General features: G+C 44.2%; 1 protein-coding gene across 8 annotated transcripts in view; it reads right to left on the bottom strand.

Annotated features, from left to right (window-relative positions):
- The window catches only part of BMAL1 (basic helix-loop-helix ARNT like 1), a 100388-nt gene that overhangs the window by 2335 nt on the left and 79028 nt on the right, over nt 1-19025 (bottom strand). For 5 of the 8 annotated variants that reach the window (XM_039863643.1, XM_039863644.1, XM_039863646.1 and 2 more), the window contains 9 exons: nt 17526-17618; nt 16280-16397; nt 13669-13818; nt 11414-11660; nt 10137-10243; nt 8638-8788; nt 7683-7771; nt 6020-6128; nt 3217-3310 (listed from right to left, as the gene is read on the bottom strand). In XM_039863643.1, coding sequence (XP_039719577.1) covers nt 3217-3310; nt 6020-6128; nt 7683-7771; nt 8638-8788; nt 10137-10243; nt 11414-11660; nt 13669-13818; nt 16280-16397; nt 17526-17618 — 1158 coding nt within the window. The remainder of the gene's footprint in view (nt 1-3216; nt 3311-6019; nt 6129-7682; nt 7772-8637; nt 8789-10136; nt 10244-11413; nt 11661-13668; nt 13819-16279; nt 16398-17525; nt 17619-19025) is intronic. The other 3 variants (XM_039863645.1, XM_039863647.1, XM_039863649.1) reach the window with 1 other exon arrangement.

Below are 19025 nucleotides of genomic sequence, written 5' to 3'. Positions count from 1 at the left end.
AGTTAAAACTAATTTAAAAAATATAATAAACTTATTACACGTTAATATGAATAGCATTTTAATGGAAAAATCCAAAACACATTAGGTGTCGTTTTACATTAAAAAAAATCAGATGTCTGGCTTAATAGAATTTAACAGGATTCTCATATTTGCTTTTCCATTCAGTCTGTTTAGATATGTTTATAGTATATGAAGGAAGTCTGGTCTCCCATAGATAAGTAGTTGGAAAAGGGAGGTATATTTTTATAGCTTTTTCAAATAACTTGTATTCTTCTTTGATATTATATCAACACTCAACAAGTGGCAGTTTCTTAAAAGGCTAACTGCAGTGTGGAATCTGAAGCCACATCAAGGAAATTTTTGTACTCTTAACATTCATTGGCATATCTTGGCAATTAGGACAGGTCTTTCACCTTTGCATGATTTTAAAATACATTGGTCATTTGGAAAATATTGGCTTACTGAGTTATTCAGATCTTCCAAATGTGGACATATTTCATTGTACAACATCAAAACATCACCATTAATATTACCTGTATCATCAGAAATATCTTTTAAGTTTTAGAAAGCTATTGAGCTCAAAGTAGCAGATATGTTTCCCCAAAATTCTAATTTTTGTTTGAAAGCTAAAATCACTGGCAACAAATACTCAGTTGATTTTCTTGAAGTCACAGGTTCACTTCATTTTCAAGAAAATGTATGCTAACTACCCAAGTCTGAATAGCCATAGTTTGCGATAGTAAAAATGGTATCCTAGGCGAAAAGCAGTTCGTTCGGGTCATAAACAATCACACGAGTGCTTTTCCATGAGACAACCAGCACAGCGCTTTATGCATACTTCCCGTTTTGTAATGGTATTAAAAAGATTTACTCAAGGATTTTTTTAGAAAAGCAGTTATTTTTACTGCTTCGTTGAAGACATTCTTAAATGAAACTGTCTTAAATTTTTTATTTTCTTTGATTTTGAGTATTTAGTGGTAAGAAATCCAATGACTGCTAGTACAGTTTGGTGCCACTATCCTGATTTTGGCATAAGCACCAGCAGGTTTACCCAATGTTGCTTTTGCACCATCAGTTCACATAGCAACACAGTAAGAAAAAACATGTTTTAGCATCATTATGAAAATAGTTTGGACTTTGTACAGGCCTGATAGAATCTTATCCCTCCTCCTCCAAAAGACCACAGATGTCGTTTGGGGAACTGCTGCTTTATCTGAGCCTGCCTCAGTGCTTCTGGATGTCCAGACCCTCCTGCGACCTATCGGGCTCACTCAGTCTCCCCCTTTTAACCCTGACTGAAACAACTGGTAGGTTAAATAGCTCATTTTCGGACCTGCCAAATTTGAAGGTGACTGGGAAGGGCTGCCAGCATTGTGGCTTTGGTGTACCGTATAATGCTGTCATTTGCCATTCCATCTTGTTCAGGCTGCTCTTCTAAGTCCTATCGCTGAGGACTCGTAAGAGGATATTCAGGATTTCTTCTCCCAGACCCATTTTTATAACTCCAAAGACAAGGAAAATTTATTTTTTATAAATGCGTTAAAAATACTTGGGACTTTGTGAGTATACTCTTTGCAGAGTATACTCTCACATCTCTGGCAGCTGTTGGTATGAAAAGAATCACGTCAAGAGACCTGAATTAGTTTGGAACCATACTTATTAAAAAATGTTGGGCTAATCATTTAACACTTGGGAGCCTGGATTTTGTCACCTATAAAGTTGTAAGGATGAGAGAATGTAATATGAAGTTTCCCTGAGTAATATTTAAGCATTATACTGAAGTAATAATCTTGTGAGAAACAGTAGTGTGGGACTCTGGGTAACACCAGGAAGTCAAGTACCTAAAAGTTGAATTGAGAAGTAGAGAAGTGGAGACCAACCTAAGGAGATAATGGATCCAACATGGAACGACCTAGGGCTGTAACAGGAGAACAGAGCTGAGAGCACAGGCTGCAGGCAGAGTTGGAGGGGTATTACTAGCCTGGATTTCATCAATTGATGTTATTTTCTGAGTCGTTAGCAAAGATCAGTCATGTTCGCATATATTGTCTCATAACAGGAGATCATGTGCAAAGATGCTGGCTGTCCTAACCTATATTTGCTCCATTATAAAGAAAACCATGGCTTAAAAGTTGTACAGGATCACATGGCTAGCATATGGCAAAGCCAGGCTTCAAACCCAGGTCTCTTTGACCATGTTCTTACTCATTAATTTATTGACTTTGAAACCTTTTGGCGGAGGCTCAAAACCTTACTTCAAACTTTTACAGAAGATTCATATATAAGTAGAAGTAAAGCTGCCCTGGTAGGAGGGGGAGTCCCGACCTTACCTTTCTCACCACCTGGCCCTGTCTCCATCCTACCTGCAGCATCATGGCTCTTGGTAACCTGAGCCTCTGAGCAGCCCAGTTTTGAAAACTCTTGCCTTACTTTTGATATAGTTTGTGCCCTAGGAGTCCCATCTATGTAAATGACTAATCTGTCTCCGTACATGTTTTAGGACATAGGAGAAGGAAGGCTATGTCTAAAGATGCTGGCCCTTGGGTCATCCTAACCTATATTAACATCAGGCACTATAAATAGGTTTATGATTTACAATTACTGTGGGCCTAGACTTGTAAATACTGTGGCAAAGATGAAACAGATGAGTGGTTTCTAAGCCTATTTATAGTGTAGTTTTCTAGCTAGCTCTTCATGAGGGCTGACGACTGATAAACTACTTGTATCTGTGCTGTCATATCATAGGAAACCCAGGCAGCAGATCCTCAAGTAATCTGCAGCTGCAAAAGCATGGCTTGCCTTCCGAAGCATGCAGGTGGTATCACTGTTTCCACTGCTTGCACTAGGCACTAATGATATTTTCTCCCCTGAAAATTCCTGGCGTAGAACTCGCTAATTCTTCTCTCCTAAGAGCTGTTGAACTGTTCCGTCAGTGCAATGGACTGATAACTCCCATTCCTTAGAATTCTCTTTTTGCCTTTCCCCACTCACATGGAGTACCTCCGCTAAGGATGTCGGCAAGCCACGCTAGCTCTACCAGTATGCTTTATACCTACCTAGCCTCACACAGATGCTTTTATTTCAAGGAAGAAAAATGGGTTCAACCTGTTTCAGCAACTACAATTGTAATTATATACTCTCACCTCCAACATTTCAGAACTTGGGAAAGAGACTCTAGATTAAGAAAAGCCTGAGTCTAAGAGTCATCAGCCTTACCTTTTTGCCTCCTGGGGAAGAGGCATCAGGGGGAGGTGTACTTGTGATGTTCAGTGGGCTGGAGCCACAGCTGGAAGGTGATGACCCTCTTATCCTGTCAGAGAAAAGAGGAGCTAGTTACATTGGCTTTTTCCCCCACCCCCCCAGTGGAATATTTTGTTGAGGGATTAGGGGGCTAGAAGAGGGATTGGTAAACTTATTCTGTAAAGAGCCAGATAGTAACTACTTTGTTACAATTATCTCTGCCATTGTAGCTTGAAAGCAGCCATAGATAATACATAAATGAATGGATGTACCTGTGTTTCAATAAGACTTTATTTACAAAACAGGTGATAAGCTGGATTTACCCCTTAGGCACCTGATCTAGAAGGCAGACTCTGGAGTCAGGCATCTCACTGACGAAGCCCTCGGATTAGGGTCTGGATTTTAGGTTGGAATTTCAGACAAGTGGCCAGTTTTATTTTCTCAGTGAATTCAGATCTCATAGTTGGAGGGAACTTTAGAAGTTCAGTCTCTATCTCTGATACTATGAACTAGAATCCACAGCACATGATTTATCCTCTTTCTTACAAACACTGTTTAGCTAGTAAATACTCTTAGGAAATAGGTATCTGAGTGGCTCAGCCACAACTAGAAAGTGGCTTTGTAATAGTAGTAGCAGTAGTCATTGTCTAGTCCTTGTCTCCTAAGGCTGCAGGCGATGAAAAATGGGTCTGGGCCCTTCTCAGCATATTTTTAGCACAGGAGGTTTACAGAAGGAAAGACAGAACCATAAATGCACATGAACTCTTGTCAGGCTGAAGGGCTTCAGGAAAGGAAGCCGTGGCCTGGCATTGAAGCCAGAGAGAGTATAGTGGCAGCTGAGTGACCGCCAGGCCCTTAGTTCCTGCCTGGATGAACTGACCCCGCCTCCACTGCCAAGCAGTCCTGGCGCTTGACCCATCCTGCTTAGTTCTGTAGGTGTGTGAGAGTGCACGAGCTTTCTCTCCCTGGTTCACAGCTTCTTAGAGGATACGACTACACACCCTGCACTCAGTGCACGCAGATGGCTTCCAATTTCTTACTGAATTGCTGTTGGATGTCGCCCACCTTTCCTCCTGTCTATGAATCCACTCCTTTTCTAGGTTCCTCATCTCAGAATTGCCTTTCCATTGTTTGTTTCGTCTTCACTATCTAGTCCTTAAATTATTGATGTCTCTTTGGGATAGGATCATCACAGTAGGATAAGCCTTATTCCTGGGTCATTAAGCACGCTCACCTTCATCTCTTCCAATTCCAGTCCAACTTCCACTGTGCTTACTAACGCAACATCTGGACTCCTGTGCAGTATCCTACAATGAATGGGGTCTTAAAATTTTCTTCCAGTCTAAACTGCTCAGCATCATTTCTTAGGATTCTTAGCATTCTCCCATCATAGCTCTGTGGCTTCTTTCTATTAAGAAGCTTCTCAGTTAGGTAGCCTGCTTCTTGACTCTGAACATGCCACTCATGCCCACTCCAGTGTGTGCCTGTCTTTTCTAGAAGGAACACCCAATTTCATCACAAACCTCAGCTTAGACCAAGTTCAAACCCTTCCTTGCTTGCTTGCTTCAGCCCACACACTCTCCCTTTTGTCTATTCTAAAGAAAATAGGCTTCTCAAAGATTGTAAGATTCTTGAGGTCTTTTATACTGTTTTTGGATATTCTCAAGCAAAGCACAGGGTACGTAGTGGCGGATAAGAATCTGATTATCACTGCACGTTACCCCACGTTGCCTTCTGAAGTAGACTCAAGCAGCCATATCCACCATTTCTGTATGGCTGGGAAAGATCTGCTACCTACTGGAGTTGAGAGCCCCTCTATGGCCAACTAGAAACAAGGCCAGCCTCTAATTCTCCTGAGAATCCAGTGGCAGCAAGGCACAGTAGTCACTTCTTCTTTTTCCTATGGTCATGCTCCATTAAGTTAGCATTCCCAAGGACCTGGTTACCACCCTCTCCATTCCCCAAATTCAAATGGACTTAGAATAACTACTTCTCTTTCAATGACTGCTCTTAAAGATCTAGATTTAATTAACAACTTGAGCACACATTATATGTCAGTTTCTGTTCTAAGAATTTTCCTGAGTATTCCCACAATCCTAAAGCAATCCTTGGTAGATAGATATTACTTCCCTGTTATGGCTTAAATCAACAGAGACCAAGAAGTTAAGGGAATCTCCTAAGCGTAGCCAAGTAGAGAGCCAGGACTCAAACCCAGGCAAACTGCTTCCCCTTCTCTTTCATACGGAAAAGAAATCCCACCAAAGGGAGCTTCTTTTACTAGCTGATCTTGGTCTCTATTACTAGCCCTTAGCAGCCTTTTGATTTGGAAGCAGCCGATTTTTTGTTCAGGCCCAGATCACTGGCAGTTACTGCTCTGCTCCTGCAGTCCTGTGATGTTAGTGTTCATCCCTCCTCACTGGGAAGCTCCTTGAGTCATATACAAAGTAATAAAGTTGAGCCTCTCAAAGAGTTCCTTTTGCCTCGGGCCTGTTTGGGTTTAGCTTCATTAAGGCAGGATTTCTCAATCTTGGCACTACTGACATTTTGGACTGCAAAATTTTTTGTCGGGGGCAGGGCAGAGGCTATCCTGTGTACTGTGGGATGTTTAGCAAGCAGCATCTCTAGTCTCTATCCAGGGATGTTTGGCAGCAGCCTCCCACCTAGTTGTGACAACCAAAAATGTCTGTAGACATTATAAAATGTCCAGGGGGCGGGGACAGGCAAAATGCCCTGGGTTGAGAACCACTGGTTTCAGGGAACAACAGGAGATTTTACTTGCCTGTGGATTTCCATGATTTCCTCAGCAATCATTCGACCTATTTTTCCTGCCCCAGCCCTGGTTCCCCCTGGAATCCCTGGAACAGTGGGGTGGGTCCTCTTCGGGCCACCTACAACAAAGGAATCTGAGAGTGAGAAAAGGAATAACCGAGGAAGAAATGCTATTGCGTGTTAAATTAAAACCAGTTCATCCCATGATCCATTTGAAGTTCAACCTTAGGGTTGTGCGCTGAAGGACATTAGAGCCGTAGCTTGGCAGGAAAAGGCTCGTTTCCTTCCAGGTTCAGAGGCCAAAGCATTTACACGAAGCATCTAATTCATGCACTCAACATACATTGACTGAATACCATTGTGCAGCATAGAGATAAGTCAGCATCCCTGCCCTCAAGGAGCTCACAGTCTAACGGGGAGAGAGACAAGATGAACAATGTCTGGAGCAGAGAGGGATAAGTTTGACAGGTAAGCATGAGGCACCCAACTCATCTAGGGCCAGGTACAGCTTCCTGGAAGAGCTGAACTCAGAGCTGAATCTTGAGAGAGGAGTATAAATTAGCTTGGTGGAGAGATGAGGAGGGGGAAGCATTCCAAGCATAGCGACTGATATATGCAACAGCACTGAGCCAGGACAAAACTTGGGAGACTACTCTGAGAAATTCATCACGAACGATGATGAAGCAGTGATAGACGAAACAGGAGAGGTGGGTACACCAATCGCATCCTGAAGGGCCTTAGATGCTGTACTAACAGATTTGGACAGTATCCACGAGGGATAAGGAGTACCAAAGGACTTCACTCAGAAAAGGCGCTGACATAGATCCAGGCTATTAGAAAGTCCACTGCACAGAGAATGGACTATAGTGGAGGGTGGAGGTGAGGGTTGGGGGGAGAGTGAGACTAGGGTTAGGAAGTTATTTCCAATAATCCAGGCAACAGATGAGGAGGCCGAAGTAGCAACAGTGGTGATGGAGAGGTTTAAAAGACAGAGGGACAGGACTTGGTGTTTAGATACAATGGGAGAGAGGTAGGAGTCAAGGTTTCTGGCTTAACCATCCAGATGGGGCACGCAGAGAATGTCTGGATGTGCTGAATTTCTTGTGCCTTTTGGACTCCAGGTGGCTCTTTCCAGGAGGCAGTTGGAGAGAGAAATCTGGAGCTCAGGAGAGAGACTGGATGTAGGAGTCATCCATGGAGAGAGGTAGGGACTGAAGCCATGCAAGCACAGGTGGTCCCAAAGAAGGACGAGTTGAGTGCAGAGGGAAGGGGCCAAGGCCGAGCCCTGGGAGAGCACCCCCACCGGGTGTGGCACGTACCCCAGTGCCGACAGACATCCTACTCCCACCACTGAAGCCAGTGACAGTCATCAAAGAACATTTCACATCACAGCCATTGGGCAACACGAAGGGAGGAAAAGCACAAGAGGAGCAAGGGCTTTGCTATTTCAAGGGCTTCCAGGGTCCAGGCAGCCTCAGGAAAGGAGAAAATGAGTTCCCAGTATTCCAGGCTCAACAGAGAAAGTGAGATGACAGCGTCCTTAGTGCTTATCCCCTCGAAGCCTCCCTTGTTCCAGACTATGGTGGCTGGGGACCTCGAATACTGGGGGGAGGGTCTGCTGGCCACAAGCAGCTTCTCACGGGCAAGCCCCGATGCCCCGGCAGCATAGTTACCTTCTCCAGAGGGCAGCATGCTGTCCATGCTGTGGGGGGACGCTGTGAGCTGCGGGAAGGTTGGGTCCCCGCCTTCCAGGACGTTGGCTCTGTGAACATCCCAGCAATAAGGAAAGGTGAGTCAGGCCTGCTCAGAACCGTGCACCTTTCACTTTGGCCAAGGTGTCCGGTGTCCACTCTGGACCTGGACAGGCCAGAAAATGAAGTGTCTGTCTGAGTGGCTCAACAGGTCTCCTTGCTGTTTGAAAGCACGATGGACAGCATCCCGGCCTTTGGCCTCACTGCCTGCTTGGGCCTTCCTAGTTCATGTGGGACGCATCCAGCAGAGGTGGTGACTGTAGCAGCACACTGCCACTGCTACAGGGCCTCCTCTCCTGCCAGCCTGCAGTACCCAGCCCCGGCCCCTCACTCAGCTCTAACCACAGGTGAGAGTCTGGATGCCATGGGAAAGGAAGAGCAGGCCTGGCCAAAGAGGAGGGTCTTCCCTCCACTGCTCACCAAGCAGGTGGCAGCTCCTGCGGTGGCATTCCAGCTGCCAGTGCTCAGGCCACCAGCCTGGTGGGCATGGATACCCACCCATCCTCGGCCAAGGCCCGTATGAGCTGGTGCCTCTGTGAGCCTTTCGTGGATTGCCAACCCTTCTCTCCACAGAGGACCAGTGGATGCCTAGTGTGCAGGGCCTGCAGAATTCAAGGTCGACTGCTTTACTGGGAAGAAAATGTTGCTGTTTTGGGAGCAATTCCACAAGCTGGGGGCCCGCATGGTACAAGAACTGAAGCTTGTCCTTTGTTAACCACCCTTTTGGCTTCTGCCAATCCTGAGGCTTCGTGGGATGTTAGCACTGTGGCGTTAAATGATGTGATACTGGCTGTTCTGTACCCCCTTTCCCAGGTAAGGAGCCCAAGGCATTTCTCTTTTGAAGCGAGGGAACTTCTGATATAGGAAAAACACTTACAAAACAACAGTATTGGTTGAGACGATGTATTCTACTTCCTTGGTCCAGGGGTTCATGAAACTGAACCATCGACTCCGCAGTGTGATGAAAGAACCATCTTTGATTTTAAACTTATAGCAATTAGTTGTAATCTTTTCTCTCGTCTGTAAAACTGAAAATGCAAAGAAACCATGAACGCTGTTGTTTCCTCAGACCAATGTGTTAAACTAACCAAACCTAGTGCACTCAGGCTCCGACGCCATCACTCTGTAATGAGCCAAGGGAGCTGGCGCTTCAGAGGACAGGTTGCTTCTGAGGGGACTGATTCAGAGCCTGTCAATTAATTTGTGAATCCGTCACTATTTTTCAGAGTACATGAAGTGAAATGACTGACTGCATTACACACATCCAAATGGTGTCAGCTGTGAAGCGAACGCCAACAAATGAGAAGGCGCTGCCCAAAGGGCCACGTTCTTTGGCCTGAGGGTAGTAGAGCATTTTTAGACACCTGAGTCCAGAGAAGTCACTCACCTATTCAAATCTACTCTTTTATGTAGAAAATATGTAAGGAGCACCTTTCGTGTACCAGGCCATAGAGATGAGAGACAGTATATAACCCATGCCCTTGGGAGAGGGATGAGAGGCAGCTATGCAGAGGGAGAGATCAGAGCCTTGAGGGGCAAATACGAGTTTGCCAAAGGAAGGAGGGAAGAATGCAGCAGTACCTGGCGGGGGTGGGGGTGGAGCAGGGGACAGTGAGAAGGTCAGTGTGGCTGAAGCGCAGGGCCTCTGCATACAAGGATGAGGAGACGGGTTGGGGCCAGGAGGCAGAGGGGTCTTGAATGCCTATCAACGACCTTTGGGCTTGAGCCTGAAGGCAAGTTTGAAGCAGGGATATGGCATTATTAGACTCGGTCTATCAGAGCTTAAATGGAATAATCATGGAAGACGGAAGATGGATTGGGGGCAGAAGGGAGCAGGGAGGACTGGTAGGAGTCTACTACAATTATAAGGTGGGCACAGGGCCTGAACCAGGACAGCAGAGGTGGAAAAAAGGGTCTTCTTTGGAAATGCATGTCTGAGGAGAACAAACTGGTCTGGTGGACGATGAAGTAAAGGAAGGGTCAATACTGGTTTCTCTCTGAGGAGGCTACATATGTGGCCGTACCATTAATTAAGAGTAAAATACAGGAGGCACTGCAGGATTTTATGGAAAAGAGATTTAGAACCGTTTGGGCCATACTAAATCTTTACGGGGGTCCAGGTAAATAAATCTTCTGAACAGGAGATGCCTTCCAGAAGTTACCCTGGCCTGTGTATAGAAAACTGCTAGGCAGTCAGGGGTGGGTTATCTGTCAGGGTCTGGGAGAATCAGCTTCCTCTCCTCACAGATGTTTTTGCCTCAAGACTCCTGGGCTGGCTGACTCCCACATCCTGGGGGCAGATTTCTCTAGAAGGTGATGTGGACTAGTCTAGAAGCAGAGGAACACTTAAGACTGTTTGTATACAGCCCAGCTTACCTTGCCTATGACATTCTGCAAGATGTCCTATGTCATCTTGATGAAAATATTCATAACATGATGTGCCTAGAAGTTCTTGTGGTAAATATGCCAAAATAGCTGTTGCCCTAGAAGAGAATGTTAAAAAAAGAAAAAGAAAAAGAAAAAGAAAAAGAAAAAAAAGCCATTCAGACAATTAACAGCATCTCTGCAGTGGATGAACCCTGCTACAGCCAATGAGAACAAGGTCGAAGTTGTATGGCTTTTCAGAGGGCTTACTATGTAGATTTGTATATTTGTTTCACGCAACTGAATTTAAACCAAGGCTATAAAAACAGAGGGAAAGAAAGCAAAACAGCCTTACAAAGGGGCTGTTATAAGAAATCAAATTTTAGGACATTTAAAAATGGTAACTATATTAGTTATATAAAAATGTGGCAAAAATCTAAACCCCACTACAAAACTTCTCCATTTTACTGCCTATTTTTTATTAGGATAACCAAACACCAGAAGGTCCAGCAGAGGGGCCACAAAGACCTTGAAAAATGGCTGTCTTCTATTCCAGTATTTAGTGACCGTTTCTAGTAGCCATAAAAATGAATGGCCTGTGAATATTCTTAAGGAGGCAGCAGAGAGCAGTGGCAAACTTGGGACATCTGAATTCTTAGCCCGCATCCACTACCAATTAGTGTGAATCCTGCAGGAGGCCAGTCTTCAGGCTGGGCATCAGCACTTCACCCATAAAAAATGAAAGTGGACTAGATCAGTGTAGTCCAAGAGAACTTTCTATGATGTTCTGTAGCTGTGCCATTAGCCATATGTGGCTACTGCATACTTGAAATGGGGCTAGTGAGCCTGAGGAATTTTTAATTTTATTTAATTTTAATTGATTAAATTTAAACTTGAATAGCCATATGGGATTATCATTGCCAATGAGTACTATATTGGATGGCTCCGGACTAGATAATCTTCTTCGAGTCCTACATTCCAGAATTTTAACCATTCACAGTAATGGTTCTGGAACATTCCATACATTCAGATAGCATGTTACGCCTACTATTCCTCTTTTGGCTGTGGGCATCAAACCACTCTACTTAAACTGTCTCTACATGCCAGAGAATAACCCAGAAAAAAATCTCTGTATTTATGATGATGATATTCTTATGGGTCTTATTTTTTAGCAGAGAATCCCCATTGCTTCCTTCTCTTATTCTTAGGAAAGCCAGCTGACAGTCTAGTCTTCTCAGGGTTGAAAATCCTCCACCACGATTGTTCCAGGGTAACATGCAGACTCTCACCTCTGGTCTACAAAAACAAACTTTCCGTCTATGGCGTGCCGAGAAACATATTCCATAGATTTCACCCTGATTTCCCCGTTCACTGGTTGTGGAACCACGTGAGAATGCAGTCGTCCTATTGCGACAAGGCAGCTGAGATTACACCCTTCGTTGTCTGGTTCGTTGTCTTCGTCCAGCCCCATCTTTGTGGGTGGCCAGCTTTTCAAATAGCCTGTGCTGTGGATTGTGCAGAAGCTTTTTCGATCTGCTAGAAAGCAAAGTCCATGGTTAGTGTCAGTGCGGCTTTGGGATATGGAGGCACAGGCGGCCTACAGTGGCCTGGGACATAGGTAGGGAGTCAAAAGAAATTAAAAAAAGAAGTGAGCATCCAGTAAGAGAGGAAGACAGAATAAGAACTATCATTCAGTGTCATATGTGCTTAGTAGAGCTGCTTATACCAAGGGAGGAGTATCTGAATCTGACTGGGGAAAAGGAAGGCTGCCCAGAAAAACAATGTAGGAGGTGGATCAAAGAAGGATGAGCACTGGCTAAGGGACTAGAATATGCGAAGGCTGAGCAGGCACAGAAGCATCTCCTGCACAAGAAATGGCAGAGGGATCTGGGAGGTAGAAGGGAAAGGGAGGTGCTGGGGGCAGAGTTGGAAAGGCAGGTTGGGGACAGACTACATTACCTGCCAACATCATGTTAGAAATGGAGAGCTTCCACAGGTATTTAAGTGAGGAAACGGCAAAATCAAGTCGGGGTTTGGATGCTCTAGGAGGGGAGCGATAGGTGAACTGGAAGAGAGTGAAGCCAGAAGGACAGTCACGCAGCGGGAGATGGTGAGCACGGACGCAGGCAGTGCGGTGAGGAGGAGGCAGGGAAGGACGCAGGAGAAATTTCCGAGAACTGCTGGAATTTGGTATGTCTATCCAAATATTTGGCATGAAAGGAAGAAAAATAAGATGACTCTAAGGGTTGTGGATTGAGTGGTTGCTGGTACAGTTCACCGACTCAGGGAAGAGAGTACATTTTAGAGGGAAAGAGATTCCACTTTGGGACACAATAAGCAAGCCTGGAGCACCTCTGGATTTCAACATAAACGAATCCTCGGGGAGTGTTTACCAAGCATTGCGTCTGTGCTAGTCACCGGGAACCCGTGGAGAACAAATCATGTTAAGGATTTTGAACTTTGAGAGCAATGGGAAACTTCGAAGGGTTTGAAAAAGGGAAATGATAAAAAGATTCACTTTTAAAAAGATGATTGTGGCTGCTCTGTGGAGAGAGAGAAAGTGTGAAGAGCCTACTTTACCAGACCTGGGGAGAGCTGAGCAGAGCCTGGACCTAGTGACAGCAGTGAACGTGGAGATGGATAAACATATTTCGGATAACTTCTGCAGAAGGAATTCGTTGCAGCAGGACTTTGTAACTGGGGGAGGAGGAGCGGGTGACATGGGGTGAGGGTGCCTCCGAGGCTTCTAGTATTGCAACTAGATGGACGGTGGTTTACATTTTGGTTTATTTGTTTTGCTGCCATTTACATCAAGGAGAAAGCTCAGGTGGTTATTTTTACATATATCATGTTCGAGATGCCTTTGAGATATCTAAGCAGATTGATTTAATAAGCAGTTAAATTATGGATCTAGAGTTTAAAAGAGAAGTGTGGGTTAGAAATATAAACTTAGAAGTTATTGAAATATAAATGGCATTGAAAGCTAAGGGAATGGATGATACTGCCTATGGATTGAGAAGGGACAGAAAAGAGAAGGCCCAGGAAAGAGGAGGAGGACCAGCAAAAGGAACCACCGAGAGAGCCTGGAGCGATCGAGGATGGAGGGCCGAGGAGGATGTGGTTTCAGGGAATCCTAGGGAAGAGAACACTTCAAGATGGAAGAAAAATGAAACTGACCATTACATTTAGCATGAAGGTCACTGGTGAATTTAACAAGAGCAACTGACGGACCAATGGCTTCCTCAAGAGGCAGTTAGGATTGTGGCTGAGTATTTTTTCCCAACCACGTTAAAACAAACAGAAATTAAACAAAGGCAGCCTCCCCACAAATCTCTGTCATCAGGACAACAGATCGGGGCTTCCCAACTCTCCCTGCTCCCAACTGCCTGGCGCTGTAGCTGGGGGGATGGCAGACCTGGCTGAAGGCCTGTGACCTGCCGCCCTGGCAGCCTGGAACCACTGACCCCAGCACCCCGCTGAGAGCTCCAGTGTGGGGAGTTGGCCTCGCCCGTGACAGTATTTTATGGAACCGTTAAATGGTTACCTTTTTTCTTTGAGCAGGTGGAAGGGAAATCCTTGTCTTCGACCTTTACCGAAGGTCTGTTACACTTCATCCTACAGAAGAAAGAACGTCGTGCTCCAGAACATAATCGAGATGGCCCAGGGGTTATATCTGTCTTAACTGGAAGTCCAGCTGCAAATCAATACACAAAATGTGATAAACTGAGAGTAGTGTTGTCTGTCAGGAGGGGGGAGTGTGACCTTGAAGAAAGCCTTTTCTTTCCTACCTCACTGTTTTATAAAGATGACATGAGAATAATTTCCATAGTTTAGGCCTTAAAAGATGCACTACAGATAGGTGTGTTGTCAATCTGGAAATGTTTCTAGATCTCGCAGAAGGCAGCCACTGGAGGAATGGACTAAGTGCTCTGGGGGATAAAAAGAAATATAACATGGGGTTCCTGTCTAGCAGGAGCCTGCAGCTGAGAAGGGGAAATGGAAGTTCGCCATAAAAAGATTCATAATCACACAAGGTGATGTGTGATTTGTGCCAAATGAATGGCGGGGAGGAAAAGGACGCGGGCTGGGACTTGAAGGACAGGAAAGGTCTGGATACTGAGATGACAAGGAGGAAGCAGGACTGCCTTGAGTTCTCAAGCCATATCCTTGGACCCCATTCTAGATCTGTCCTGTCCAGTTCCGTAGCCGCTAGCTACATGCAGCTGTTGCACACTTGAAAGGTGGCTATTCTGAGTGTGCGGTAAGTGTGAACACACGCAGGATTTCAAAGACTTAGTACCAAAAAAAAAAAAAAAAAAAAACACAAACAATGTAATATCTTCGATTTATCAGGTTAAACATAGTATTTAAATTATTTTACAATTATTTTTACTTTTTTAATATGGCTACTAGAAAATTTTAAATCACACCCATGACTCATATTTGTGGTTTGCATTATGTTTCCACTGGACTCTGCTGTTCTAGACCAACTGAGTTAGAGTCTCTGAAGGAAGAGCATGACTGTGGTCCTGACAGAAACACCGGCTACCTGTCAGTGCAGAAGCTGGTGCAACAGATCGTGTCTGGGGGTTAATGTACCTCCCACTGCCCACCAGGAAGCACCCATCAGGGCAAAGGCTCCTCCTGGGTCTCACCCGCTCCGACCTACCTCCCAAATTGCCGCCTCAGCGATCTTCCCCAAAATGCCAATCTGAGCTGCCCCAGCCTGCTCAGAGCCCTTCGCTGTGTCCCCATGGGTCCGGCCCTCCCCTCCCCTGCACGTTTTGTTCTAGTAGCACCGAGCAGGCCACACGGCAGGCGCCACACCTCTGCACCACCCACAAATCGTTTCCTCTGCTCTTTTCCTCCCTTCATCACCCGGTAAACATTAATTCATCTTTTCAAACCCACCTCGGTTGTCACCTACTGGGTGATGCCTGTCCCCGCGCCCACATGAGAATTAATCATCTGTTCTCTATGCCTGGTACAATTTCTATGGCTATACCTATTATACGGGAAGCTTTCTGTCTTCTTGTCTCCCTGACTATATGGTAACAGTCTTAGAGGCAGGGACCAAATACCATTCACCTTTTTCTTCACAGGTCACTAAAACATTGCCAGGGGGCCAGACTATAAAGAACAACAGGTACCAGAAACTGCACAGTACTTTCAAGAAGAAGAGGTGTGCCTCAATGAAAAGGCTGGTTTAAAGGAGTTTCCTCTGGTGGTATTTCCTTCCGGGGATTAAAATGGGGAGCTTAGAAGCAGGAAAACAGTTAGGCTGTGGCTGCACGGGGCCAAAGCGAATACCAGCACTGCTATTGTGCTTACCATGTGCCAGGAACCGTCTCACATGCTTTATGTATATTAATATATTTAATCCTCACAATAACCCAATGGATAGGTATTACTTTGCACATGAGGAAGCTCAGGCATAGAGAGGTTAATTAAGTAACTTGCTCAAGGTCACACAGCTGGTAAATGGTAGAGCCAGGACGTGAGCCCAGCAATCTGACTGGAGTCCGCACTCTCAACTGCGAGAGCGCACAGACTCCCACGGCACTAAGGAGGAGAAGGCGACCGGGCCTCACACAGGAGGCATGGCGGCGGGTGCAGGAGCAGGAAGCTGGGGGAGGATGCGGAGTGGTTCCGCTGCTGCAGGAAGGGAGCCAGGAGGGGGAGCCAATGTAATGAGGAATCGCTTTGGTCACAGAGACACCATATTTATATTTCAAGTTTTCTTACTTTTATGAGGCTGCACATGTGCAACTAAGATAAATCGAAGCAATTTTTTTTGGGTGGGGGGGAACAAATCAAACTGGTATGCGCCTTTTAGAGTCAGGAGCACACAACTGGGAATTTCTAGACACTGAAAAATAAATGACTAAAAATCAGACAGAATCAAATCAAAGTAGCTGTTTTTCCTCTCAGTGAATTTCATTATTGAATTTTTTCTTCTTTATGTAAAACAAATCAAAAATAAACATAAAGGAATGTACATAATTCCATTTAGCCAAAGACAGCACCTGTGACCCAGCTAAAGGGCAGAAGCAGGAACCCAGAGGCTGAGACCTCCGCGCACATTCTGCGATCCTCACTGGGGCCCTCGGCTCTGGGCAGGTTACGGAGGAGGCAGCAGCCTTCCCTGTACTCACTTTTGGCATCTATGAGCCGCTCCCGGGGTGCGGTGTCGGAGGAGGAGAGCTGCTCCTTGACTTTGGCAATATCTTTAGGGTGTAGGTAGTCAAACAAACTCTGACCAATCAGATCATTCTGTGAGGAGGAAATGTCAAAAGTGACAAGTCAACAGTTGGAATATAAATTACCCAACAAGTGCTTTGCCTTTACTTTGTATTTTTAAGCGTGAGAATTTCTAATGTTTCTATGGGAACATGTACACATGTGCAATCGCTTTGCCTAGATATACAGACAATGAATGAGACATTGGGAGTTTGGTTTTGATAACACCTGAGGGGAAAAGGACTCAATTATATAAATAGTTCACACTCCTATAAGGCAACGATCTTTCAGCTTTGTGTATTCCTTTTTATTTATTTCTGATGCCTACAAAGTCTCTTTTGAGACTTCAGGAGAGAACTGTAGGGCACAGGCTATGCCCCTAGCTCCATTAAGCCTCTGTTTTCAAGCGAGTTGGGTCATACCGGATGCTCCAGTAGCCTAATCTGTTAGAGATAATAAAAACTTCCTCCATGACTTTCCTGTAAGACTAAAAACAACAAAACATTTGGGAAACATTAAATTTACATTAATTCTAACTTATATAAATGTTATTTGGACTCTTCAATTCTTTGCCTTACCAAGTTTTTATGCAAACACCATCATGTGGAATGAGTAAAGGGATGGATAAATGAGTGGATAAAAACTCTGGGGACATGATATGTGAAATAGTCTACTCTAGAAGCTTTCATAAATGTTTATCTTATTTCATTCTATAAACAATTAAAAAAAGGTATGGATTATTATAATTATTTTTTTAGAGGAAGCTTAGGTTCGATGGAGTTAATGGGACATATCATTGCAAAGACAGCATGAGTGGATTCCCAATTTTCCTATTTTCTGGCATTGGATTATCTGTCTACCTTTCTGCTTTGTTGATAGCCCCTCACCCTCTACTCCTGCTCCTTAGTTACGGGATATTCATTTTGCAGCAATAAGAAAGTTATAAAGCTGCTGCTAAGCTTAGAGTCGAACCTTCTGAATGAGGGAAACATGGAACGCATTAGAAGATTTTTCTAGGTTTAAATTTATTTCTGTATTAAGAATTTTCTAGAAGAAAAATTGGGTGGGAGGACAACATAAGTATTGTATAATTATTCTGAAAAGTGAGGGAACCCTTTTGGCTGTGTGGCTGCCCACCACCAATGGGAACATAAGCAATACCTGGCTGTAGTTGAGGATCTTGAAGACAGACTCTGAGACAAAGAGTATCTTCCCTCGGTCACATCCTACGACAAACAAAAATCCATCTGCTGCCTAATCAGGAGAAATGGATAATCAATTGATCACACTTCAAGGAACATGATTTGTCATCACTCTGATAGCAAATAAGGACTTGTTTTCTAGGTATCCGATGTGCAGAACCGCTCTCATTGATGTTTCACGAGTGTCCTGAGAACAGGATGCTTAAAACAAATGCCTTATGAGAAAAATATGATTCTCTCCAAGGCGGATATACACTCACATACATCATCTAATGATTACAGGGAGAAGTCCAACTAAAGTAAGTTCTCTTTCAAAGTAGAATTCAGTTTAAGAATTTTCCTTTGATTATATGAAGGTCCAGAGAAATCATATTTTATTGCTTTAATATAACTATGTAGAATCACAGTGTCTGAGATTAAAAGGATCTTTAAGATCAGAATCCCCTCTCCAATATCTTGGCTGTTCTGTCCTCATTTATAGGGAACTCTAGAATAGCGGTCCTCAGAATTCTGAGCAGTGTTTTTTGTTTTGTTTTATGCTGATTGTCTAGAGTGAGGTTGGATCACTGGTATTGTTTTAAACTCCACTCCATTTCCACTTCTGCCCCAAAGTAATTCTAATGTACACAAGATTGAGAACTACTGCTCTCAAGTATTATCCTTTAATCCAGGGCTGGGTTGTTTGTTTCAATGAGACAAGAGAAGCAAAACAAAATTTTCCCCTTAGATTCTTTTTACTTCTTCACTTTGAATGCAAATAAAAATCTAAAGTAACATTAAAGATAGGTGTAGAGACACGGCAATATTTGTTAGGTAGACTAAAGCGGATAAATACCAAAGCTATAGTCCCCAAGAACTTAGGAAATTATGTCTGTATGTACTTGAATCCTATGTACAACTTTCAGATGGACAAAATACATAACTCCTGCAGGGGTCTTCCTAGTGATGGGGGAGGGTGTTCTCTACTCTCTCATATATTTGTTCTTATACTCAGCTCCCACAGTTGTAATGCACAATGGGTATCGATATCTTGCTTTATTCACTAGTGCCCAGACTGTTCTTTGGAAAAACAAAACTCCATTCTGTTTTCCACAAAAGGGTATTTGGGATATAGTTTAATTCAAAGAGCTAGGAAATAAATTCATGAACCAGAAGGTTAAAGAATGACACATGCACTTGTGCTGGGATAAAAGAAGTGAATAAGAAGGGGAACGGAATCACTATTTCTGTGAGAGAACCTGGCAGGCCATCCAGCTAAGAAGGAAGCTAGGAACGATCTTTTCCTAAGTTAGGCCTCTAAGCTGGCCCAGGGGCAAGGAATGACAGTGAGGGGGAAGCAACTTTCCAAGCACCATCTGCTGGAAGCCTCATTCTGTCAAAAAATAGGGTATTAATAACTTCCTCATTTGCCTTGCAATCATATCTAACAAGAGAAGTGTTTTGAGGCTTTTCATTGAGG

Source organism: Pteropus medius, unplaced genomic scaffold, assembly GCF_902729225.1.
Source record: "Pteropus medius unplaced genomic scaffold, Ma_sr-lr_union100, whole genome shotgun sequence".
Classification (NCBI taxonomy): domain Eukaryota; kingdom Metazoa; phylum Chordata; class Mammalia; order Chiroptera; family Pteropodidae; genus Pteropus; species Pteropus medius.
The sequence above is the reverse complement of the archived record's forward strand: the minus strand, read 5'-3'. Positions and strand labels throughout refer to the sequence as shown.